General features: G+C 45.2%; 1 protein-coding gene across 1 annotated transcript; it reads left to right on the top strand.

Moving 5' to 3' along the window:
- atp1a1a.4 (ATPase Na+/K+ transporting subunit alpha 1a, tandem duplicate 4) lies at window positions 1-27,618 on the top strand. Its single transcript, XM_079738091.1, has 23 exons — window positions 1-164; window positions 944-1,063; window positions 6,727-6,786; window positions 8,106-8,207; window positions 9,132-9,233; window positions 9,999-10,112; window positions 11,540-11,674; window positions 12,773-12,890; window positions 13,248-13,516; window positions 14,186-14,494; window positions 17,488-17,622; window positions 18,406-18,598; window positions 19,117-19,292; window positions 19,865-20,001; window positions 20,771-20,921; window positions 21,494-21,662; window positions 22,210-22,364; window positions 23,012-23,135; window positions 24,236-24,381; window positions 24,961-25,091; window positions 25,605-25,706; window positions 26,027-26,118; window positions 27,355-27,618. The coding sequence occupies exons 1-23, from the start codon at window positions 153-155 to the stop codon at window positions 27,381-27,383; spliced, it is 3,081 nt and encodes a 1,026-aa protein (XP_079594217.1). The 5' UTR covers window positions 1-152; the 3' UTR covers window positions 27,384-27,618.

The following is a 27,618-nucleotide window of genomic DNA, read 5'->3' as shown; positions in this document are numbered from 1 at the left end:
AGAGAGCAGGGAGAGTGAGAGTGTGGGAGGCGAGCGAGAGCGGCCGAGCGAAAGAGAGAGAGAGAGCGAGAGAGAGAGAGAGGGGCGGAGTAGAAGAATTTTGAAATAGACAATCAGAGCGATTCTCCCCCACAGTCGCACACGGAGCAGTCATGGGGCTCGGGGTAAGTGGACGAACGCTCTCTCCCCCCGTCTCCCCCCTTTTCTCCTCTCCTTTTCCTTTCCTTCTCTCTCTCTCTCTCTCTCTCTCCGTTGCTTCTCTCCTTCTCTCAGTTGAGCTCAAACAGGGAGAATTCCCTGGAGAATTCCTCGCTCCAGACTCCTTTGAGGCCTACCAAAACTATTCCCCACATTCCCGTCTCTCTCTCTCTCCCTCCCTCTCTCTCTCTCTCTCTCTCTCCCTCTCTCTCTCCTGTATGCTGTTTGAAACCCGGGCCTCTTGCCTGTCTAAACAGTTTAGAGCGCTGGTGTGTGTGTGTGTGTGTCTGTTTCGCTTCGGTATGGTTTCTATTCTCGTGGCTCGTGCTTTACTTCCCCATTCCCCGCAAAGAAATGCCGGACAGACTTAGCTTCACCTCCACTCTATTTTCCTTTCTCTCTCTCTCTCTCTCTCTCTCCCTTTCTCTCTCTCTCTCTCTCTCTCACTTCCAATTCACTTCATAAAAGCTTTATTAGCATGAGAAATATACATTTGCATTGCTTCTCTCTGTCTCTCTCTCTAACTTTCTCTCTCCCTCTCTCTAACACTATCATTTAAACCTCTCTTAACCCTTGTGTTCCCTTCTTCTCTCTCTCTCTACCCTTATTAAACGCTTTTTGCAGGAGAGATCACTCTGCTATCCTAACCCTATCTCTTGTTGTATTCCCTTCTCCTCTCTCTCTCTCTCTCTCTTAACCCTATCTTAACTCTTGTTGTCTTTCCTTCTCCTCCCTCTACCCGCAGAAAGGAAATGATGATTACAAGCTGGCGGCCACCTCGGAGAAGGATGTCAAGAGCACTAAGAAAGAGCGTAAAGAGAAGCAGAAGAGAGACATGGATGACCTCAAGAAGGAGGTGGACTTGGTGAGTCTCTCTCTCTCTCTCTCTCTCTCTCTCTAAATTCAATTCAATTGACACTAAACACTAAAATAAAGAGGTCAGGTATATAGTATAACCGTTAAATACAAAATATATATACATATCAGATATCATACTATAAAAGTACTATGAAAAGTAAAATCTCTCTCTCTCTCTCTCTCTATCTCCCCTTCTCTCTCACGGGAGCTCAACACACACACACACACACCCGCGCACACACAGTGATGCGCCATGTGCTCGCCCGAGGGATGAGGGTTGTGTAAGCTCGGGCGACGTTGCTTATCAACAGAGGGTGATGAAAGACTTCCCATGTGGTTGAGTCACAGTTTTTAGTTTCCGAACTCGGCTGTGCGTCGAGTTCGTAAGGTGTTCGTAAAGTCCCTTGGTTTCATGTTGTTTTTTTTCGGTACTCTGTTGCTTTCCCGTGACAAGGTCAGCCTATTCCTCGCTCCAGACTGCTGCAAAGCCTGCCTGTTTTGCTACCAAAACTATTCGACACATTCCCCTCCCTCTCTCTCTCTCTTCCCTTCCTCCCCCTCTCTCTTTCTCCTAGCTTCCCTCTCTCCCTCCCTCTCTTCGTCCCACTCTTATCCTCTCATAGACACACGTCGATGACGTTCCTGTCAAGAGCTTTGTGCTATTGCACAGTGTTCAGACATGTGTGTTTGGATCACAGTCATCAGAGAACTGAGAGTGACTTCACACAGTGAGAGAACTCCTCCACAACACACTCATTATTCACTCTGCTACGAGGCACATGTGACCGCTAAGTCACGTGTCACGGCTACGCTAACCGGGCCATTACTGGGCTTAGCGTAAAATGTACGGTTGATGGACGGGTTAACCCACCCCCTCGCTCCCGTTTTGTGGTCTAACTTTCTCACTCTCTCTCTAGTTCCCCTTTCTCTCTCTCTCTCTCTCTCTCTCTCTCTCTCTCTTTCACGCTCTCTCTCTAGTTCTCTCTGTTCTCTCCCTCAAGTTCTCTCCACCTCATTTACCCCTCTCTCTCTCTCTCTCTCTCCCCCTCTCTCTCTCTCTCTCTTTCACCCATACCCCTCTCTCTCTCTCCCTCTCTCTCTCTCCCCCTCTCTCTCTCTCTCTCTCTCTCTCTCTCTCGTTCTCCCATACCCCTCAGCCCTCTCTCTCCCTCTCTCATTTCCCAACTCCTTGGCTACCAATACTAGGAGCCACGCGTATGGAAATGGGATTCAAAACGCGAGTGTTGTTTTGGAGGGTGGCGGAACACTTTAGCCCATGAATAGAAGGGGGTAGTGTTGTCTAAGTAGGGCCCCGGTCTTTTCAAGGGCATTCACCACATTCCACAGTTAGACACAGAGAGAGAGATGAACGCCAGTGTCTGTTGGCGGAGTTTAGATTTTGTAGGGAAAGATTCAGATAATATTTAAGCTTGTTTGGTTTGTCAATCAGAATCTAGAATTAGAATCAGTTACTTTTATGACATCTTATTGTACAAGTACACAAGAGTACAATTCGTTCGTAGGCTTGGTTTCTCCACTGCCACATAGCAGCAAAAACACAAGATAAAGATAATTAAATAAGTAACAAGAAGTAGCAGAAGTGTTAGTGGTACCAGCCACGGTTGATTGTAGCGCAGTAGCGAAATATGTATTTAAATAATCTGTTGCTGTTAACATGGTCGAAAATGCTGTGCAAGTTACAGAAATATGTAGTTGTATCGTAGCTTTTGTAGTGTGTGTGTGTGTGATAGTGTTTCTTGTGCGTCGGTGAATAAGCAAACCGTGCGCCGGAGACTAGAGACAGATCATTTGAATTTGAAAGCACAAGCAGTGTAGTGTTCAAACTGCTTTAGTTTTAAGTGTTAAGTTAAGGGCTTTGTAGGTGGCTTGGATTGGTCATTGAGTTGTAAAGGTTGGAGTTAAAGTGAGAGAGTCTGTCTTTGGTCGGGAGAAACCGAGACATAGAGGTCACCTCTGAGGAAGGTCATACTTCGCGATCCACCGACTGTCACTGAGCAATGTCATCGGTCAAGGTCGCAGAGATCTGCACACTGAGATCTCTCTCTCTCTCTCTCTCTCTCTCACTCTCTTAATAACACTTTCACTGATTTTAAAACTCCAGCGATGTCATTAAGATCCGTTAAACATTAAACCTTTCCGTTTGTATATCTCAAATAACCGGAAACTTGCGTTATCTAAATCGCGGTGCACCTGTTGAACTGAATACTCGTCGAACAACAGATTGTTCTTTTTTCAAAGCCACCCTTGTCTTTGAAACACAAGCGATAGACCCACATGAGAAGTGAGACAGGTCATTTTATTATGGGGGAATTACGAAGCCAATTCGATAACAACAATACGCCTGTTTTACTCCTAGTCGGTGCCTTCCAAAAGTGCGTTGAATCTTCCCTAACAGACATTAGTCCACAGTAACATGACTATCGCCCTAACTACAACAATGCGCTAAATGTAAATCTAAAAACTACCATGACTTCAGCGATGGTTATGGTTAGTTATGGTTAGGTTTAGGGGTTATGGTTTGAGTTATAGATGGGTTTTAGGGTTATGGTTCGAGTTATGGTTAGGTTTAGGGGTTATGGTTATAGTTATGGTTATGGGTTATGGTTATAGTTATAGTAAGGTTTATGGGTTATGGTTTGAGTTATAGTTAGATTAAGGCCTTAATGCATGCATTATTGCTTTTATTGTCGCTTCCGCTGTTTTTATTTAAAAAGCACTGTATGTCCTGCATGTGTTGTTGCTGCAGCTTTCTTAAGGGCACATTGGTAGTAGCCATTTGCAAAAACAGGATAGATCTATGAATACACCCCCCACGTCCACACCAAACTGGTTCTCAAAGCAGGTCCGGTTGTCATTTAAACTGGTTTCTCCCCCTCATAAAAAAAACCAACAGTCCACAGGTTGACAAGAAGATGGGGGGGGGAAGAGAGAGAGAGAGGGAGAGAAAGGGAGAGAGAGAGAGAGAAGTGAGAGGGGGAGAGAGAGGGGGGGGGGGGGGGAGAAGTGAACAAAGAAGGGGAGGGAGAGTGGAGTGATATAAAGAGAGAGAGAAAGGGGGGGAGAGGGAGAGAAAGGTGTGGAGTGATAGAGAGGCCTTGGTGAATCGTGTCTAATGTACAGGGCCATCGAACAGCCGGTCTGTTAGATCATAAGGTTATAAAAGTTGACAATGAATGGTTATGGCCCTCCATGCTACTCTCTGCAGACCACTTCAAAGTCCTCTAGCAGCCATGCATGTACCTGCTCAGGTACCTGTGCATATTTTTACCTCATGTCCCCTTGCACATAGCATTGAAGCTAATCTTAAATGTTACAACTACATACTGTGCATATATATATATATATATATATATATATACAGTTGTATGTAGCATTTTTTTGATAAAAACTAGTGTGTTAGCATGTTTGGCTAAAACCAGCATGTTTTTATGCTTAACTTGCTAGTTTTATTCAAACATGCTACTTACAACTGTATATATACATGAAGCCTTTTCTTGAAAATTCAAATTCAAGAGCTTCTATGCTATCTGCATGGGGGACATGAGGTCAAAACATGTTAGCATAAAACTAGCATGAGAGCGACATGCTCGCGGCGCTGGGTTTCACTCACTCACTGACTATACAGCTTACATGTTAACGATTAGTGCTCCATCATCATCGTCGCGGCAACTCAGGGAAACATCAAAGTCCGGGCCCAAGGACAAAAGTGTCAGACTTTGCAGTCATGGCAACCCCGAGCCGGCTGGTTTAGCGATTTGTACAAAGTGTGTACAAAGTCCAAAAAAGAATGCCAGTGAAAGAATAGTGCCCGATAAACTTTGACGAGGCTAATGGTTTGCTAGTGGGTGTACTTTATCGGAACTCATTGCGCTTGGGTCAAGGCTGTTCCCTTGAGGTCAAAGGTCACCTCTGAACACTGACTGTAGTTTAAACAAGTATGTGTGTTTTAAGAGTTTCTCAGGGGATAAAACTGTACTCTTTATTATAAGGGGGTGTTTGAAGCAAGGGGTGTTTAAGACACGTATTAAGGTGTTTCTTAAGGGTAAACCAGTACTTTAATGGAGTATTTAGAGGTGTTTAAAGCAGGGATGTGTAGGGAGTTCCTTAAGGGTAAAACTGTACTTACTAATCTGGTATTTATAGGTGTTTATTTATTAGGGATGTGTAGTAGATGTATTAAGGAGTTACTTAAGGGTAGGGTAAAAGGGAACTTTAATGGAGTCATTAGAGTGTTGAAAGCAGGCTGTGTGTGAAACATGTATCATTCACCACACAAGTTTCTTCCCGTTATCCAATCAAGTGTTGAAACTTGACCCATCCTCAAGGACTTGACCGTAATTATTAACTGGTAATATTCCACACAGTTAGGAGGTTAGCGGTTAAGATCAGAGCTAACTTAATAGCCCTTCTTATCATGGGATTAGGGTTCGGTGGAAGATTATTCACTTCTCTAAACTCTCTCTTCGGAGGTCGGGCCAAAGCTCAGTAAAAGTTGTAGAACTTTTGAGTGAAAGCGGCGATAGTATTTCATTTAAAGTCCTTTTACAGTCCAGCTTTCCTCACCACAGAATAAGTTTGAAGCCACAAAATGAACGCTACCGTCTGAGAGTTTAAAAATCCCCCCCCCTCCCCCTCTCTCTCTCTCTCCCCTAACCTCCCTCTCGCTCTCGCTCTCCCTCAGCCTCCCTCTCCCTCCCTCTTTCTCTCTCTCCTACCTAGTCCCCCTCTCTCCCTCTCTCCCCTAGACCTTCTCTCCCACCTCCCACCTCTCTCTCTCTCTCTATCTCCCCTTTCCTCTCTCTCTTCTCCCTCCCTCTCTCCCTCTCTCTCTCTCTCTCTCTCTCTCCCCCACCTCGCCCTCTCCCTCTCTTCCTCCCTTCCTCTCCTTCCATGTCTTCAAGACTTTAACACCTCGGCCCGGCCTGAACTTTGACCCAAAGCTCAAGCCGTAGTTTTGCTGCAGCCCTGATTCAAAATGAGAAACCAAAAATGAGTCATGCTCACAAACAGTCACTGTACATTCCCCTTGGAATCTGTAGTCTTTCAGGGCCGGCCTAGGACCAAGAACTCATAATCAAGTTGCCCTACATCGCGGAGGACTGGAATGTTGAAAGATCACTGATCTGGGCCCCCCGATCAAAGGACACACACACACACATAATCCACCCACCCCCGTCTCAGTCTCCCTCTCAGTCTCTCTCTCTCTCTCTCTGCCTATGTCCCTCTCTCTCCCCCTCCCTCTCTCGATAGTTCTGTGTCTCTCTCTTTGTCCGTCTGTCTCTCTCTCCCCTAGCCTCCTTTCCTCCATCTCTCTCTGTCTCCCTCCCCCCATCTCCCTCTCTCCTATATCTATATCTCACATGTTGCATTTCACTACGTAGCTGGTGGGAAATGACGTGGGAAACGTTTTGAAAGAGATTATTATGCATTGTCTGCACTCCTCGGACGATAAGGAGGGATTGTCTCGATGTTATGTAATGTCTTTGACCAAAACTCGCTCGCTCCCTCTCTTTCTCCCTCTCCCTTTCTCTTTCTGTCTCTCTCTCCCGATCTCTCTCTCTCTGTCTCTCTCCTTCCCTCTCCCTGTCTCCCTGTCTCACTCTCTCTCGCTCTATGTTGACCTTGTATTTGTATTGTATATCTCCCTAGGACGATCACAAGTTGACTCTTGACGAACTCCATCGAAAATATGGAACCGACCTGACCCGGGTAAGTTCATATGCCGTGTGTGTGTGTGTTCCTTTGTGTATGTTTGTGTGTGTTTGTGTGTGGTGATCCACCACTAGATATCTGAACGAACGAAAGAAAGAGAGGAAAGACCCCCCTCCTGTTCTCCAAGGGAACAGAACCCCCCCCTAACCTAGTGTGGAAACCGTCCGGCAGGAATTTGTAAATAAAGATTACAGCCATGTTCCTGTCTTCCCCGGAATGTTTACATCCCAGGCTTTTCCCCTTCATCCTCCAAAAGACACTGTGTGTTTAAAAACTTAAAGGCTCAGTTATGATTTCAAGTCAGCGCAATGTAACGACCACGCAGTCGTCAACTTGTTGGGGTTCTGTGTCGGGTTTCCGTGAGCACACCCATCACAGCCCTTGCTGCTGCGTTGCCTCGACGCAAGTTTACACTTTTGCGTTGCCCTTGGCCCTTGTGTTGGACGCAAGAAGGGTCCGCAAGGACCTAGTGGGTCTGAAACCCCCTTGCCTTGCGTCGACAAGGAACCATAACTGAGCCTTTGGAGTCATGGCCATGTCTGCTGTTTCACCCGTGTTGTCGAAGCAAGGAAAGGCTTCATTTAAGGATTAGCGTAATGAACGACTTCTGAACGCTAAATTACAGCCTTTAGAACATCTATCCATCCCATCTGTCACGCTGGCTTATCTGCAAGGCGAGTGGGAACGACACTGAGCGCAAACATTCAATTACCTTCAAATGGTTTACTATTAACAGTTTAGTCACTGAGACAAGGCGCTTTTATCCAAAGCAGGCAGAGTGACACAGCTACTTGTCCAGGCTTCTGAGCGATTGATGGCGTTAGACTGGCATTGAACTTGATAGCTTAAGGTGTGGGGGTGCAACACTAAGTGAGTGCAGAAAAAATAACTTGATTGCTCCTCCTCCTCCTCTCCCTCCTCCTCCTCTCACCTCCTCCCCTCTTCTCCCCTCTTCTCCTTTCCTCTCACCCTTCCCTCCTCTTTCCCTTCTCCCCTCTCCTCTCACCTTCCCTCCTCTCTCTTCTCCTCTCTCCCCTCCCTCCTCTTCCATCCCCTCTCCTCCTCTTCCCTCCTCTCTCCCCTTCTCTCCTCTTCCCTCCTCTCTCCCTTCTCCTCCTCTCCTATCTCCTCTCACCCTCCCTCCCCTTCTTTCCTCCCTCTCCTCTCCTCCTCTCCCCTCCCCTTTCTTCTCTCACCCTCCCTCCCCTTCTCTCCTCCCTCACCTCTCAACCTTCCCTGCTCTCTCCTTCTCCTCCCCTCCCCTCCTCTCTCCTCCTCTCTTCTCCCCTCTCCTCTCCTCTCCTCCCCCCCTCCAGGGTCTCTCTGGGTCTAGGGCGAAGGAGATTCTAGCCCGTGACGGGCCTAACTCCCTGACCCCGCCCCCTACCACACCGGAATGGGTCAAGTTCTGCAGACAGGTACGAAGAAATAACCGCTATATCCAATTGCATCTACAACCCCATATCTCTCCTATTTCACTGGGATACTCCCAAGACACCTAGTTCAAATTTATTCATTAGGAATAACCCCTTCAGATGAACCCGACTCGTTTTCAAGGGGGTCCATAAGAACAAAAAGTACAATAACAACATATTAAGAACATATTTCTCTTAAGCAAAAAAAAGAACACAAAAAAAACCATACACGCGCACACACACTGGCATAATGAACAACATTAATTTTGCATACGATTTCTATAGGGAAGAGGTAAATACATATCTCTGGTATTCAACTGGGACTCTCCGCGTTTAGACTGAGTAACGGTATTAAAGTGTCAAATTGTCTGGTTAGTTAGAGACGGGTGTTTGACTGTCCGCGGTCATCTGCGGAGGACGCGCCAGGTATCTTTTTTGATAGGAAAAGTTCGCCAGGTAAAGATCCGGTATCGACACACATTTTTGGTTGAGATTTTATACGGAGGGAGGGAGAGAAAGAAAGGGGGGGTTATGGAGAGAGAGGGGGAGGGAGGTTGGGAGAGAGAGGAAGCGATGGAGGGGGAGAGGGAGAAGGACGGTGGGACGGAGGGGGAGAGATGGAAGGAGGGGGAGAGGGAGGGAAGGAGGGAGGGGTAGGGAAGGAGGGAGGGACAGGAAGAGAGGGAGAGATGGAGGAGGGACGGAGAGGAAAACATGAAGGGAGGGGTAGGGTAAGTGAGGGAGGGGAAAAGAGAGATGAAAGGGGGCAGTAAAGAGGGAGGGAGGGGAAGGGGGAAAGAGGAGAGGGATACAGAGGGTGGGAGAGAAAGGATGGTGATGGAGGGGGATATTTTTTAAACGGGTTCAGAGATGTCGAAATCGACATCGGAGTCTTACCCGGTCTCTGCATGTGTGTCTCCCTCCCAGCTGTTCGGAGGCTTCTCCATGCTGCTGTGGATCGGAGCTCTGCTGTGTTTCCTGGCCTATGGCATCCAGGCCGCCTCCGAAGACGAACCCGCCAACGATAACGTAAGAGCGCTTTCCGAACTCCTGCGAAAAGCTAACCCAGAGCTAGCACAACAAAGTTTTGGCAAATCCGTTAAGAATTAGCGACGTAGAATAAATAGAATGTAGGCCTGGGCGATATGGCTGAAAGACATATCACAATATAACTTGATCATATTGATCAATATCGATCGTTGACCTAAAAAGACTAGGAATTACCATGGTTGATTTAAACACTTAATATGACCTTCCACTGTTCTTCATTGATAAATACTCCAATGTCGATAGAACAATGAAAAACACTCAGATATTGTAAATAAGTATGGATCCGTGTTTGTGTAAAAAACCCAGCTGCTAGATTTGGTTGTCCAGTCTCTTATCGATATATATATTGAACATGTTTTATATTGATTTTTATCAAAAGTCTATCACAATATCATAATTTATTGTTTATTGTCTTATTGCCCAGGCCTTATATAATGCCTTAAAGAGTGATTGAACCCTAAACCACATTTTTCAAGTTTTAAACATTTTATTACAACGTTCATAACAGTTCTTTTTTTCATTCATTTACATGTCATTTCTTTAAATCACAGTGTTCGAAAATCCATCTGAAACAGTGGGCTAGCCACTCTCTCTTTCTCTCTCTCCCCCCTCCTCTTGATCACAAGCCATGGTCTCTCCCCCTTCAGTTGTACTTGTGTGTGGTGCTCTCCCCCTCTCCTCCCTCCTCTCCTCTCTCTCTCTCTCCTCTTTCCTCACCCTAACCCATGGTCTTTCCTCCCTCAGTTGTACCTGGGCGTGGTACTCTCAGCCGTGGTCATCATCACCGGCTGCTTCTCCTACTACCAGGAGGCCAAGAGCTCCAAGATCATGGACTCCTTCAAGAACCTTGTGCCTCAGGTACAGTCCCCCACCTCTCTCCCACCTTCACCATCATCATCCTCTCACCCGTGGGGATAGTCCTGGGTTGAGAAATTGAGAAACAATAGGGGATCAGTTTTTGTATTACTAATGATAACAAAAACAGATGCCAAGGTAAATGCTAAAGTAAAGACAAACTCTGCAAACAAGACAAGACGGTAACAATATAAACTATAAATTATAAAGTGGCTAAGTACCAGTATTAACAATTGAGATTTCATGGGTACAGTTCGGTCGTTTTAATGGTGGATGAAAATATTCCGGTCTGAGGAGGTTGATCAGTTTATAAAACATTTCTATACGTTTGCAGCGTATTGGACAAACCAGTAAGTTACTTCTAATTTAAGACATACGACCTAAAATGTTTTACAGACTTATCACAAAGTGAAAATAAATCAATTAAAAGTATTCTCTCCATGTTTAGTATTGTCATTAGTTTTAAATTACCATTTGAAACGCACACACAAACACACACACCAACAGTCCCATAGTCAGTGATTTGAATGTTTATGGCTCTGTAGGTAGCTTTGATTACTTTTATTATAATGTATCGCTAAATTATTACGTTATTAACGTTAGCCCGCTAACGCTCCCGCTAGCTAACGTTAGTTCGAATCCCTAACGTGTGCGTTGTGCACAGATTTATGTTAACTTGATTCCCTACACTGACATAACCTCTGCTCTCCACAGCTGAGTCGCTGGTTATTTATTTTTTAATTTTTATATTTTATGACCCTAAGGCCATCTACTTATGTTGCTTAGCTACTGTGCAGAAGCTAAAGACCCACAAACTTCTTGTTGGACGCGCATGCCACACTTCTCGGTTTGGTGTTGACTCGCATTGTCTCACTTTTGGCGACGCCTCCCGTGGTGATGGTGAGAATACGAAGTGAAGGGATCGCGAGAATACAAAGTGAAGGGATCACGAGAATACAATGTAAAGGTATCGCGAGAATACAACGTGAACGGGAACTTCGCCCAAGTTTCCAAACACAACTAGTTCCAACAGTTGAGCGTAGCGATATTAAACACTATGTTTGGATCGAAGCGGGACATATTATATTGCATTTTGATGTAATTTAACAAGGAAAAGCAGTTACACACTTTCAAAACATTGATGTGAGTTCATAAATGTACTGAAGAAGGTTGTAATAAAGTGTTAGGTGTTTAAAAGTGTGTGGTATTGAAAGCGCAACCCTGTTGAATTAATATTTTGCTGAATAATGTTGATGCAAAGCATATAAAGTAATATTGATATCGATATAACTGTAACTATAACTAAATTTAACTGCTGATTGACAGTTAAATTACTATTATATTATAATAATTATTAAATCATATTATATTGTTGACAATAGGCCAACACATGTCAGCCATTTTGACTTCAAGACCATGTTCTTCTCCAGCAAGCCCTGGTGGTCCGTGACGGAGAGAAGAACTGTATCAACGCTGTGGAGGTGGTGGTGGGAGACCTGGTGGAGGTCAAGGGTGGAGACAGGATCCCTGCTGACCTGCGTATCATCTCTGCTCACGGCTGCAAGGTGAGGGGGAGAGGGAGAGAGAGGAGGGAGGGCTGGGAGAGGGGGTGGAGCGTGGAAGAGAGAGGGGGAGGCGAAGAAGGAGTAGGGGAGAGAGGGAGGGGGTAGGGAGAGAGAGAGGGAGGGGAAAGAGAGGGAGGTAGGTGGGAGAGAGAGGAAGAGAGAAAGAGGAGAGAGAGACAGTGGGTGAGAGAGAGAGAGGGAAGAGAGGGATGGGGAGAAAGACAGAGAGAGAATTTGAGAGAGAGATCGCCATGGTGAAATATAAAACGTCATGCACTTTATTTACTGGGGACAAGAAATGGATGTCACATTATACACATTATAAATAATGGACACTAATAGGAACAAGAGAATCTACAGAGATGCAAGGCCTTTGTACATTTGTACTGACTTTGATATTTACTTTTATCTCATTCAGAGCAGCACAGCACCAACTCACTCCACCTCAAACACAGACCTGTTTACTCTATTCTAACGGCAGTGTTTGTTTTGGAAACTTTGAGCGAATGCCTGATCGCAAATCTGCTCACACATGCTGTTGGGGCATGAAATGAGAATCAGTCAGACACCAACCTATTTTGGGTTTCTGGGTAGCTGTTTCTTTACATCTGTCAGGAGGTAGGCAAGGCAAGGCAACTTTATTCATGCAGCACTTTTCAGACACGACGCAGACTCAAAGTGCTTCACATAGAAACATTGTCATACAATAAAAAATCCATTGTAGAAAGTGCAGTGTATTGAAGGTTAAGCAGAAAGCTAAAGCAAACATAAAAGTCTTCAGTCTTGTTTTAAGTTGGTCATAGTTAAATCCTCAGGGAGATTATTCCGGCGATTTGTTGCATAGTGACTAAATCCTGCTTTCCCATGTTTCGTGTTTACTCTTGGGATAATTAACGGAGGACTTAGATGATCTAATTGGTCTAAAAGGCTTATGTAGAGGAGACGTAGGGTTGCTAGTTCGATTCCCGACGAGCTGGAAGTGCCTTGCAAGGTTGAATCCGCTGTTGGTGTGTGAATGGTCGTAGGTCACTTTGGATAAAAGCGCTGTAAACACCCTAAATCTCTCTGTTTGCCTCCATTTTGTTTTTATCACAAAAGGTGGACAACTCTTCCTTGACTGGAGAGTCTGAGCCCCAGTCGCGCACCCCAGACTTCTCCAACGACAACCCTCTGGAGACCAGGAACATTGCCTTCTTCTCCACCAACTGTGTCGAAGGTAGGAGGAGGGAAATCAGCAACGGGAAAAGAACTGCAGAAATCTATATGAAATGGGGGGGAAATTCTCGAAGACACATCGTAGACACAAGTGCGGGTATCTCCACCAGAAGCTCTTCAATTTGGTCCATTCTATCTTCCATCTTCTCACAAAAACGTGCACACACCCAACAGTCCCAACCACTTGAAAAGCGGACCAATCACAGGAGGGTTCGCAATGACGTAACGGGTCTGTAAACCCCCTTGCGTTGCGTCAACGTGGAACCATAACTTTACCTTAACACCTTCTCTCTCTCTCTCTCTCCCCCTCTCTCTCTCTATCTCTCTCTCTCTCTCCCTCTCTCTCATCCTCTCCCAGGCACCGCCCGTGGCATCGTGATCAACACCGGCGACCGGACCGTGATGGGCCGCATCGCCTGTCTTGCCTCCTCCCTCGACGGCGGGAAGACGCCCATCGCCAAGGAGATCGAGCACTTCATCCACATCATCACGGGCGTGGCCGTGTTCCTGGGCGTGAGCTTCTTCATCCTCTCCCTCTGCCTGGGGTACGGCTGGCTGGAGGCTGTCATCTTCCTCATTGGCATCATCGTCGCTAATGTCCCAGAGGGACTGCTGGCTACTGTTACGGTGGGTTTGTGGGGAGATGGAGGGAGGGTGGGGCAGAGGGAGGGTGGGAGGGTGGGGGGAGAGGGGGGTAGGGAGTGTGGGGGAGAGAGGGTGGGAGGTAGAGAGAGGGGGGAGAGAAAGAAGAGAGGAGACAGAGAGAGTGCGGGAAGGGGGTGAGAGAGAGATGGATGGAGAGGGGGAGAGGGTGGGTGGGGAGAGAAATCGGGAGAAGAGAGGGAGGGAGAGAGAGAGAGAGAGGGAGGGTGGGAGGTAGAGAGAGGGGGGAGAGAAAGAAGAGAGAGGAGACAGAGTGCGGGAAGGGGGTGAGAGAGAGATGGATGGAGGGGGGGAGAGGGTGGGTGGGGAGAGAAATCGGGAGAAGAGAGGGAGGGAGAGAGAGAGAGAGAGAGGGAGGGCGGGAGAGAGCATGGGAGAGAGGTAAGCTAGGGGCGAGAGGGGGAGATGGAGGGAGGGAGAGAGAAAGAGGGAGGGAGGGAGGGAGTGGGGATAGAGAGTGGGAGGAAAAAAGGGAGGGATGGAGGGGGGAGAAAGAAAGAGGAGAGAGACAGGGGGAGAGAAGGGAGGGGGGATAGAGAAGGAGGGAATGACGGAGAGTAAATACCGTAAATACTTTTTTGTGACAGAATATCTAGCCATCAGCTAAACGTCCGCTCTCCCTCCCTCCTCTAGGTTTGCCTCACCCTGACCGCCAAGCGCATGGCCAAGAAGAACTGCCTGGTGAAGAACCTTGAGGCTGTGGAGACCCTGGGCTCCACCTCCACCATCTGCTCCGACAAGACCGGCACCCTGACCCAGAACCGGATGACCGTGGCCCACATGTGGTTTGACAACCAGATCCACGAGGCGGACACCACCGAGAACCAGAGCGGCACCTCCTTCGACCGCAGCTCCGCGTCTTGGGCTGCCTTGGCCCGCATCGCCGGGCTGTGTAACCGCGCGGTGTTCCTGGCGGAGCAGTCCAACGTTCCCATCCTGAAGGTAGGGTTTGTGAGATTCATCGAGGTTTAATAGTGTTTTCTTCTCTTTGGGGTCAAACGATCAACGAGTTAATACAATCGAGTTGAAACTATAAGAATAAATACAAATTTAAGTAGATATTTTTTATACATTAAAGGTTTGTTGTATTGTATGTTTATGGATCGAATTTTGATCGCCATTTCGATTTTTGGGTCAAACGATCTCCAAGCTAATATAATCGAGTTTAAAAAGAGTATTTTTATTTCATTCATTAAATGTTTTATAGAGATTGGGGAACACTTATTGCAGAACAGAACACATATTTGTAAAGTATTTTTGATTTGAACATTTTCTTCTTGAACATTCTGTGTAATTTTTTTAAGGGGAAATTTAAAAGTTCTGTTATAAAGGTTAGAAATGCAAGACAAATGCATCACGTTTTCAAACTCAAAAATAACTGTTTGAATAATCGTGATTTCAACTTTTACCAAAATAATCGTGATCATGATACTTTCCATAACCGAGCAGCTCTACCTGACCGTAACTCCACAGCCGTTTATACAATATTAAACAAACAATAACCACGGAGCACGCTTTTGTTTGCGGAGACAATCCCGCTAAGCTTTACGCTCTGACGCACCCCTTTTGAAACCACCACAAAAAGATTGTGAATGATTTAACGCTGAAAGGAGATTTGGTTGCAGGGTCAGCAGCTGGGTAAATCGGAGGTTGATTATGAATAAAGGGCGTGCGTGTGAGGGGTGTGAGCTGATCTGTCAGGTGATAGGGGTACATCACGCACTAGTGATAGCATCATGTCAACATCACAAACACTGTTGACTCCAGGCTACGACTACGACTCTTCGTCCCCTGTGAGACATAAGGCTTCCATGAGCACTCTCCATTGCATTCGGGCCCTGGCAGCATAAACTGCCTCTCTCATCTGTTCCAGCTCTTGTGCCACAGTTCTGCACCAGGTGGTTTTCGGCCTCCAAGGTTTTTTTCTTTTGCCTGGTGGCATCCATCTTAAGGCGACTTTTGTGATGCATCCTCAACACATAGTCCTAGCCATCTCAGGCTTCTGTTCGTAGTCGCCTTGGTAATGCTCCGGTTCCCGTTTCCATGTATAGGTCATTGTTGGAGATCGTATGAGGCCAAAAGATCTGGCATATTCGTCGGAGGCATCCATTATGAAACACTTCCATTCTCCTCAGACTCCAGGCTGAGTCCGATAAATAGTTATTCCTGGATGCTCTTCGTTATGATGTTGTTCTTGGGCGCCCCAGTGTTTCACCGGTACCATTACCATTACCATTACCATTAGAGCCGGTACCATTACGGCCCAGTCCTTACCGCAGCGACCGAGGTTTGATTCTTGCCCTGGTCCTTTGCTGCATGTCCTCCCTTAACTCTCTCATACCTTCCTGGCATACTTAAGCAATATCACAAGACAGGGAGTGCTGTTGTACTGAATATCATCACAGCTGTGATTCGGTCGTAGGTACGAGGCTGTTTTTCGATTGCCGGAGATAATCACAGCCGTGCTGATAATCAGTACAACAGCACGATCTTCAGTATGAAATTGCTTTACTACAACAGTTCTATAAGCACCTTTTATTAGTTAACAGTAATAAGCAACAACAGATTATGATTTTTTTGTTTATTTAATGATTTATTTGGCTCCGCCAACACAAATAGATCGGCGACTGGGACTGAACTGTTGCCAAGCAACATATGAACACACTAGATAGTTAATAACATTAATGGTTATTAGAACACCTGTAAACGGAGTGATACATGTATAGTTAAAAGTCCCAGTGCGGTTATACTCTATATCAGCATTCATGGAATGCATCTTGTCCAATCAAATCACTTGGTCGGAACTAACTGCAGTATGAAACCTTCAAAAATAAATCTTAAAAAAAAAGTGTTGTTGTTCTTGGTTTTAGTTGCACGGATTAGTTAGATAAAGTGTGCGCGGGAACCAAAGCGAGTTGTCTGGTGCTGGCGTCAAAGAGTTGGAATGCGGCCTGGTACTCACATCCAAATTGGATTCAAATCTTGTCTGTTCATGATTTCTTTGGGCGCAAACAAACGGGAGAGAAAGAGAGGGTAAGAGATGTAGTATAATTAATAATATTATAACATTTGTGTTGTTTAGGATAGGGCCAGATGGTGCCTTCAAGTGGGGGGCATGTTTGAAGTTCTGGGAGATTTAGAAAGACGTTTATCCTCGTTGAAAACATGGATCAAAGCATCTGCACTAATAAGGAAATAAATCCCGTACTAAATACGCCATCCTTCGTCTTTGTTTACAGGGCGTTGCCGGTTTGAGCTAAAGCTTTGACAAAACGGAATTTGAATTTGTTCCTCCTTGCTTCTGGAACTCTCTCCCGCTATCCGTCCGTACTATAGAGTCTCTCCCCACCTTTAAAACCTCCATCAAACTCACCTGTTCAGACCGGCCTTGCCCACTTAACTCCACCCACTAGTCAATTAGGCAAAGCAGCTTTTTTTATGCAGCACTTTTCATACACGATGCAGGCTCAAAGTGCTTCACATTAAAACATAGTCAGATACTAAAATGAAATAATTGAATAAAATAGATGAGTAAAAGAAAGCAAAGGCAAAGTTAGGTTTAGAGTAAATGAAAATGTTGCGTTGTTTATCTTTACTTTAACTTTGCGTGTTTTTAAATTGTATTTGCTTGTCTTAACTGTAAGGCAATCTTTGAGTGTTTTGAAAGGCACCCTGAAATAATAATACTTTTTTTAATAATAAACTTGATTTTAAGGCGTCTTTCTCGGCGCTCAAGGACATTGTACAAAGGTACACAAAAGTCATTAAAAAGAAACAAGATAAAGAGGAAAAAAGAAATCGCAACAATAGTAGGAGACAGAGTAATTGGCATCAGGTGGAACAATAAAAAATAGAATGTATTATTATTATTACTATTTGTGAATTTGTGAATTACCCACTGATTCCGAATATGTGTGTCCTGTGTTTGCCCACAGAGAGACGTGGCCGGAGACGCCTCTGAGTCCGCTCTGCTGAAGTGTATCGAGCTGTGCTGTGGCTCCGTGAAGGGCATGAGGGAGAAGTACTTCAAGCTCTGCGAGATCCCCTTCAACTCCACCAACAAGTACCAGGTAACGTGTGTTTCGAAGTTTAAAGGCTAGGTTATGGTTCCACGTTGCTGCGTTGCCTCGCCACACTTTTTTGGAGGCGCACGTCAGGCCTTTGCGGTGGTCGCAAGGAGGGTCCGCGAGGATCCCCTTTGTCAGGTGAAGGGAAGAGCTGTGTTCCACTTTTAAAGGGACACATGTAAGAATCAGTGATTCCTGCTCATTACTGATCCCCTGTCAGGTGAAGGGAAGAGCTGTGTTCTACTTTTAAAGGAACACATGTAAGAATCAGTGATTCCTGCTCACCACTGACCCCTTCTGGCAGGTGAAGTGAAGTGCAGCCTGTTGGTTCAAACGGCAACAATCAGATAGATAGACACCATGTTACATATAGAATTAAAAATAGAGTTAAAAACAAGTAGAAATGTTTAAAAGTACAAAATGCAAATAATATATTCGCAGGGCAATAATATACAAGAAGAATAGTATACAAGCCAATATTTACATGCTTAGACAGTGCATTAAAAACAGTGTAAGAAAACAGTGCATCAAACAGCCAAGTTAACATGCGTATTTGATATGCAGTGTAATGTTATGTTATGAACTAATGTTAAGTTACAATCATGAATACATTTAGTTATAAAAAAGCAATGCATCAACGCAATGGTGAGCATCAGCAAAGGTGTTTTTAACGGTTCAATCACAACCTGCTCCTTTACTAACCGATCGAGCAGATCAAACACCATCCGGCTCAATCGGCTAACCAGAACCTCTCTCCCTCTCTCTCTCCACCCCAACGCCCCTCAGCTCTCCATCCATAAGAACAGCACCCCCGGCGAGACCAAGTCCATCCTGGTGATGAAGGGCGCCCCGGAGAGGATCCTGGACCGCTGCTCCACCATCCTGATCCAGGGCAAGGAGCAGCCCCTCGACGAGGAGATGAAGGAGTCCTTCCAGAACGCCTACGAAGAGCTGGGAGGCCTGGGAGAGAGAGTGCTGGGTAAGGGTTCGGTACATCACTGCAGTGCTACTACTGATTACGCTGAAGGCTCCCACAGTGAGGACCTTCATGCGGGAAATAAATAAATAAATAAATAATAATGTGAGTCTTTTAAAAGTTTTAAAACGACAATGAAATCCCGGTCTAGGCACCAGTTTGAATCAACGTTTAAAGGAACTCTCAAGGACTTATGAAAGTCACATCACTGGTTTAATATATATATTTTTTTTCTTTATTTTTATTAATAAATATAAGTAATACATTTACCGTGGATTTGTTGTTGTATAATTAAAATATTTATGAATGAAATTAATAAATGACATGAAATGAAATTGTTTGGAATGACATGTCAATCGCTAATTCAACTCATAAATAGTCAGAAATACAATAAACACAATGTCTTCCCCTTTAGTGTTCTGTGCTATACCTACCCATGGCACGCTTGGTTTTAAATCTTTGACGTAACAGCATCCAAACCAGCTCCACACAAACAGGTTTTTCCCCCCCACCTCCTCCAGGCTTCTGCCACTACAACCTTCCCGACGACCAGTTCCCCGAGGGGTTCTCCTTCGACACGGAGGAGGTGAACTTCCCCACGGAGAAGCTGTGCTTCGTCGGCCTCATGTCCATGATCGACCCCCCCAGAGCTGCCGTCCCGGACGCCGTGGGCAAGTGCAGGAGCGCTGGTATCAAGGTAACGAGACTCTGAGTTTTAAAGGGATCGCTACCGATACCGCCTCGCTGAGAAGAGATTCTGGTGTTCTTGGACCGCAGGGACGTATATGTTGAGATGTTTCGCTTTTTGGTCGATCGCTATGTGACACATTTTCTCTGCGTCGTACATTTCTAACCTCTTTAATCTCAAATCTCTTGAAATTAAAATCCTTTTTCAAGAGGGACCTGGCCAAGGGGGCCGCATAGAACAGACGATGCATCGACGTTTCATGCAAACAAAATGCACAATTGGCACACAATTAACAGACAGTTTTGGGATTTCAATTAGAGAATTATACACAGCTACATGGTCCAATACGTCGACATAATAAGTCCTTAAGTAAAGATATCAAATTAGATTTGTGTTGATAGTTTTAAGTCTTGTTTACTAATTAGTAATAAGTAGACGCTCCATAATTAGTAGGTGATTTTGTCCGAAGGGATTTAGGATTGGGCGTTTATGGATGGAGATATGTTACTTAAATAAACTTTATTTAAGTAACATTAACAATTATTGGAATCGTAGTCTGACCATTGCCCTCTTCTTCCCAGGTTATCATGGTTACCGGTGATCACCCAATCACAGCCAAGGCCATTGCTAAGGGCGTCGGCATCATCTCTGAGGGCAACGAGACCGTTGAGGACATCGCTGCTCGCCTGAATGTCCCGGTTGCTGAAGTCAACCCCAGGTACGTGGACAATAAATCGATGGCGTACGTTATACGTCATTTCGTCCGATCATGGAAGGATCAAGCAGTTTTTCCGATCGATCGTCAACCGTGTTTGAACTCAAAGGTCCCATATTATACCACCAGGTTTGAGTGTGATCAGCCGTTACAAGCCGTTTGAAACTCTGCCTCTTCCTGTGTTTTAGTGACATCACAAGTGGTCGGCCCACCTAGATGTGTGCTGGATACATCAGTCTACCAGCCTTCCCAGTGGACCGTAGCAAACGTTGCTCATCTATCCAGCATACATCTAGACGGGCACGAAAATAAATAGTAACACAGAAATAAACGTCAAACTAACTTAACGATCAACTAAAATACAAAACATCTCGACCTTTATGTCGCTTCGGTCCAAGAACGCATTAATCTCTTTCTGCGAGGAGGAATCAGAGCGATCCATGAAGTAAGGTAACCTGCTAAATGACGGAAACGGAAACGGAAATGTAAGTAAACATCGTCCCGTCAAACGGTGTCCCCGCCACCATTACTGTCAGAAACTCAGGAGGTAGTGCGGGTTGATTTTTGTAACCCGAAGGTTGCTAGTTGGATCCCCGGCTCCTCCTCCTCCCTGAGCGAGACGCCTCACCATGACTGCTCCTGATGAGCTGGCTGTCACCCTGAGGGGTCGACTCCGCCGCCGGTCTGTGAATGGGTGTGTGAACCGTTGTACATCGCTTTGGATAAAAATATAAATGTCTCACCGCCCCGTGTGTTCGTTCCTCCTCTCCAGAGACGCCAAGGCCTGTGTGATCCACGGCGGAGATTTAAAGGATATGACCAGCGAACAGCTGGATGGCATCCTGATGCACCACACCGAGATTGTGTTTGCCCGGACCTCGCCCCAGCAGAAGCTGATTATTGTGGAGGGCTGCCAGAGACAGGTGAGACCAATATACCCCCAGATGTGTGTGTGTGTGTGTGTGTGTGTGTGTGTGTGTGTGTGTGTGTGTGTGTGTGTGTGTGTGTGTGTGTGGTTGGGTGGGTGGGTGTACTTAGTTTTTGATCCAGATGCTTTTATCCAAAGCGACTTACAATACAAGATAAACAGACAGACAGAAAGAGAGACAGGGAACCCAGAGTCAAACAGGTGACCACAGACAGACAGACAGACAGACAGATAGAGAGACTGACTGACAGACAGAGAGACAGACAGGGAACCCAGAATCCAGAAACAGATAGGGAAAATGTACATTTACATGTAGGGCATTCAGCAGACGCTTTTATCCAAAGCGACTTGGATAAAAGATTTGTCAGAAGAAAGAGAAATTTGGCAACTTTTTGATCAAAGCTGACAAGTTAGAATCCCAATGCTTACAGCCTGGCTGTCGTATGCCACCCTTGAGCAAGCTGCTCAGGATGACGTCCTTCCCAAAGATCTTTTCACCTTGCAACACAAAGGTGTGAATCCCAATGCTCATTTCTTAACATCTGAAATCTTCCCCAAACCTTGCAGGGAGCCATCGTCGCGGTAACGGGAGACGGAGTCAACGACTCCCCTGCCCTGAAGAAGGCCGACATCGGCGTTGCCATGGGGATCGCCGGTTCTGACGTCTCCAAGCAGGCGGCCGACATGATCCTCCTGGACGACAACTTCGCCTCCATCGTCACCGGAGTGGAAGAGGGTGAGTGGGGCCGTGAACAGAATGAATGAGTGAATGTGGCTCAGGAGGCAGAGCGGGTTGGCTGGTAACCTGAAGGTTGCTAATTCGATCCTCGGCTGTGGCGAGGTGTCCCTGAGCGAGACGCCTCACCCTGACTGCTGCTGACGAGCTGGCTGTCGCCCTGAGGGGTCGACTCCGCTGTTGCAGTGTGTGTGAATGTGTCTATGGATTGGGAATGTGTGTATGGATGGGTGGATGTGTGTCTGAATGTGTGTATGAATAGGTGAACATGTATAAATGTGTGAATGTGTGAATGGGTGTATGAATGTGTGTATGAGTGGATGAATGTCAGGCTGTTATGGTAAAGCGATTTGAGTGATCAGAAAAGCGCAGTATAAATGCAGTCCGTTTACCAAATATTTGAGAGAACCCAAGTAAGAGCAACGTGTTCTGTTGTCGTGTTCGGTGTTTGGTTTGTAAACTTGTCTCAAGACTTGTAATTTGTTAGCGGTTTCTCTTCATGGCACACTCTTTACCCAATCGACTCACAGCTCCATCCCGCTCACAGGTCGTCTGATCTTCGACAATCTCAAGAAGTCCATCGCCTACACCCTGACCAGCAACATCCCCGAGATCTCGCCCTTCCTCCTCTTCATCATCGCCAACATCCCCCTGCCCCTGGGCACGGTCACCATCCTCTGCATTGACCTGGGAACCGACATGGTGAGCGAGACCATCGGGCGATCGAAGGGTGATCAAATACAACCAGGTTCCACAGGGTTGAACACGATCGAGCCATAATAATAGATAATAGATGATAGATTTTAATTGTCATTATGCAGTAGATCCATAAAACGAAATTTGCCCATGCAGGCTCTAAAACAATGCTCACAAACACTTACACAATAAATAGTATAAAATTCAGAATAAAATACAGTACAAAAGACACATTTTAAGAAAACAGCCATGATGATACTTTCAGTCTCTGTATACATGGGAACTGTATAATCAGGAGTTTAATCTGTTAACATTAGACACACTCACACACCAAAATAGAATAATATTTCAATAAAAGTATTTCCCTCTGTATCTATTCAATTATAGATAATATTGTTTGTTAATAAAGTGTGTAATGTATAACTTTGGTTGTGTTTGTAGGTGTCATTTTGGTATGAACTTACCTCTGACCTCCCTATCAAACCACCATTCTTACAAACTTTACTTTAATCCACCTTAACCGCTATTTTGCACTACTGTTTAGATCGCCAACCACATTTCGTTGTCTCTGTACAAGACAGTCTTGTTGCAAGACTGTACAGTGACAATGAAGTTGAATCTGAATCTAAATCTGAATCTGATCGCCCCTTCAGGTTCCGGCCATCTCCCTGGCCTACGAGGCAGCAGAGAGTGACATCATGAAGAGACAGCCCCGAAACCCCAAGACGGACAAACTGGTCAACGAGAGGCTCATCAGCATCGCCTACGGACAGATCGGTAAACATTTTACTACACCTGGGAATTCAGATATTTTTTACCCGATTTTCTTTTTTATTATATTTTCCACCTACATCCAAATCTGTAAATGTTTTCGTCAGTTTACTGGTTCTTGGGTCAGTGGCGCTTACTGCTATGCTAACTGCTATGTTGCTATGCTATGCTTCGCTAACGATATAATGAAAAAGAACTACGTCCTATGCTCAGTGTAGTGCTAGGGCCAACTCCCTAGTTACCAAGCCCTAGTTACCCAATCCCAAATTACCCAAGCCCTAGTTACCCACGCCCTAGTTACCAAACCCTAGTGACTACGGCCTAGTAACCAAAGCCATGATTACCCATGCCTTAGCTACCCAAGCCCTAGTCACCCCTCCCTAGTTACCAAACCCTAGTGACTACGGCCTAGCAACCAAAGCCATGATTACCCATGCCTTAGCTACCCAAGCCCTAGTTACCAAGCCATAGTTACCCACACCTAGTTACCTAAGCCCTAGTTCCCCAAGTCTATCTTACTCTGGTTGAGTAAACCAGTAACACCAGTCCCAACACTGTAAGAATATGCCTCTCTTTAACTGGTGCTGTTTAATCTGTGAACCATGCTTTAAGTCAGTCACCTCCCAGTCAGTGGCTGCAGGATCTAGTCACTGTTTGGGCCAAGGTCGATCTGACCTTGGCATGTTGCCCCCTATAGGTACATCTGGGGTATTGCAGTCAGTGCAAAGACATACATGAAAAACTCAGTTTGATTATCAGGAAGTAATCATGCAAGTTGAGTTTCTGAAATACAGCTCTTGTATAAAACACAAAAATACATTGTTTTATATATTAATGGAATATGTATAAATGAAGTAAATTAATTAGTCAATTACACAATAGGTCGAAAAAAGTGTCCAACTTGGGACATTGGCGCTAAGTGCTATGCTAACTGCTATGTTACTATGCTATGTTATGGAATGTATATAAATGAAGTCAATTAATCAATGAACCATTAACAAATAACAAATGTGTTTCTTTGGTATTTGGTAGCATAATGCATAAATGAAGTCAATTAATCAATTAACTATCCGCCAATTAACACATGTCTCTTCTGTATCTTCCAGGTATGATGCAGGCCGTTGCTGGCTTCTTCACCTACTTTGTGATCCTGGCTGAAAACGGCTTCCTGCCCATGGACCTGCTGGGAATCAGGGTCTACTGGGACAACAAGATGGTCAACGACCTGGAAGACAGCTACGGCCAGCAATGGGTCAGTAAGGCTAGGCTAACCGCTAGGCTAATGAATGTGTTGCGATATGTGCGCTGTGCTAGGCTAAAGATGGTCAAAAAAGACAAGGGACTTGGGTCAGTGCGACTATGCTACTTGCTATGCTAACGTGGCTGTTTTGCGATGCTAGTCTAACGATAGGTTGAATTGGGCGAGGGTCTTGGGTCAGTGGCTATACTAACTGCTGTGTTGCTATGTTAGGCTAACAATAGGTTAAAAAGGGCTACTGACAACAATGGGTCAGTATGGCTATGCTAACCTCAATGCCAAGGCTGTGTTGCTGTGTGTGCTAGGCTAACGATAGAACATGAAGAGCTATGTTTTATGCTCAGTGTAGTGCTATCCATAGCCTTGTAAGGCGGTGTTTTTTTCGCTTGCGGTTGATGCTATTGCTACGTTAGCATCGCATTAGCATTGATGCTAATTAAAATACCCTTTTGATTAGCTCAGTCTACTGGTTGAATAGAGAAAGCCAACCGAAAAATTAGAATATTCGCAACGTTGCATATGATTCAAAATGTCTCTCCTAACGATTCCTTTTTTTGTTTTTCTTCTGACCAGACGTACGAACGCAGAAAGATTGTAGAGTTCACCTGCCACACGGCGTTCTTTGCCAGTATCGTGGTGGTCCAGTGGGCTGATCTCATCATCTGCAAGACCAGAAGAAACAGCATCTTACAGCAGGGGATGAAGTGAGTAGAGCTACCACCGGGAACTTTATTAGTAAAATCTCAGTTACAGTCTCAATGGGATAAGAAGGAGTGTTCATGACACCCCTACCCCCCTCCCTTACCCTAGCCCCCCAGAGAGCAGGAATATACTCTCTTAATGAGGAGGAAGAGATCTTGTGTTTGTGTGTGTGTGTGTGTCTGTGTGTGTTCATGTATGTCTGTTTGTGTGTTTGATAACTAGGATAAAACGCTACACAGCTAAGTACTATAACTAAGTACGACATACAATAAGTCTGTACTTTAAGTGCAAGGACGTAAAACACACAATAAGTGCGTACATTTAGTGTCAGGATGTACAAACACACAACAATTGTGTACATTAAGTGCCAGGACGTATAACATACAATAAGTAGTGGGAGGGGGGTGGATATGCAGTATGTATGTTGTGTGTGCATAGTCAGGACTGTAGTGTAACAAGTGTGCCTGGAATGTTGTGTGTGCATCGTTGTGACATGTGACGTCTGGTTACCATAGGAACCGCATCCTGATCTTCGGACTGTTTGAGGAGACCGCCCTGGCTGTCTTCCTGTCCTACTGCCCCGGGATGGACGTAGCACTGAGAATGTACCCCCTCAAGTGAGTACCACGCACACAAATACACACACAGATACATATACACACACACGCACGCATGCAAGCACGCACACACACACACAAAGATACGTACATATACACACGCACACAAACAGTTACAGCCACACACACATACAGACAACTAAAGATACACACACAGAAACACAGATATATATATATACACACAAACAGATAAAGATACACAGACAGACACAAACACAGATTCACAATCACAGACACACACACCATCCATTCCATCTCATTCTCTCCTCCATCCTGTCCTCAAACTCTCTCTCCCCCCTCTCCCCCTCTCTCCCCCCCAGACCCTCATGGTGGTTCTGCGCCTTCCCCTACTCCCTCCTCATCTTCGTTTATGATGAAGGCAGAAGATACATCCTCAGACGAAACCCAGGAGGTAAGACTCACCGCGACACACTCCGACAAAAAGCAGGATTGGGTGTTTCTTCACAGTCCTGCGTTCAGAAACACACACTGGTTTTTTAAACGCTTTTTATTGGTCACATACAAAATAACATTTTACATAAAAAAGGGTTTATCACTCTGTCATTGTGCAAATTGCTGGAACCTAAATAAATAATCGCTAATAGTCATTTAAAAACAGACCTCCCTTAATGAGGTGGTGCTATAAAAACGGTTCATTCATTTAGTTTGCAAGTCATTCTGGGACCTTCTTTTGCCGCTATGGAGGTGCAATAGGTCTTAAATTGTGTTCATAATGGTCTTAAAAAAGTCTTAAAAGTCTTAAATTGAACTTCAATTTCTACCACCACTCGAACTGTTCATGCGCTTCCCAACATCAACCAGTGTGTGTGGGGGTGTTTAGGTGTGTGTGTGTGTGTGTGTGTGTGTGCGTGTGTATGTGTGTGTGTGGTGGTGTTGTTTAGGTGGTTATGTGTGTGTTTGTTGGTGGTGTTGTTTAGGTGGTTCTGTTTGTGTGTGTGTGTGTGTGTGTGTGTGTGTGTGTGTGTGTGTGTGTGTGCGTACATGTGGAGGGTTGTGCGTGTGTAAGTGTGAGTGTGGGTGTGATCCGGGTGCATGGGCATTAGCTCATGGCGCTCACACAAGCTAATCCGGTCGGAGCCAGCTTCCTCTCAGATCACTGGGTTGTGGCACATGTTGCCCCTGGGGGATCGGAACTCACAACCTCCCCTACCCACTGAGCTGTATACAAAGTGTGTGTGTGTGTGTGTGTGTGTGTGTGTGTGCGTGCGTGCGTGCGTGCGTGTGTGTGTGTGTGATGGTGCATACTTGTCTATTCAAAATAGATACTTACATCGTCGAAAACAACAATGTCTTACTTTCTGGTTAGCGTCATTGTAACTCCGGCTGGCTGAGATTGTAATTTGAGCAGTGGTTTTATGCTACCTTTACTATGATTAAACATTATATCATAGTATTACATTATTTATCATTATCATTTATATCCATATAATGCTATCCAATATTCTTTTCATAACCATATTGCTTCTGACAAGCTTACCTTAGGGGATTGGGATACAAATTAAATATGTGATTAAATTATTTATTTTATTCCTACTAACTACTTAACTGAGTTTTCTAAGTATTAATAAAAAAACGTTGTCCTTCAACCTGTATGTCTAATTGTTCTTCTTTGTTTGTTTCCTTCTAGGCTGGGTGGAACAGGAGACTTACTACTAAGTCCCCACAACATGTTGCCGTACCGAGGAGAGAAACAAGTACTGCATTATTTTTGGTACTGCTGTGTTACAAATCTGTTCCAAACTGTTCCATCACCAGCAGCACACACACACGCACACACACGTGCAAACGCACACCTAAAACACACACACAAGACAATACTGTTTCTAGATGCGTGAATAACGTCTTTTTCATGTGATTGTGGTTGTTAATAAACGGTATTGCTTCTAATATT

This window comes from Pollachius pollachius (genome assembly GCF_949987615.1).
Source record: "Pollachius pollachius genome assembly, chromosome: 6".
NCBI lineage: Eukaryota > Metazoa > Chordata > Actinopteri > Gadiformes > Gadidae > Pollachius > Pollachius pollachius.
The sequence above is the reverse complement of the archived record's forward strand: the minus strand, read 5'-3'. Positions and strand labels throughout refer to the sequence as shown.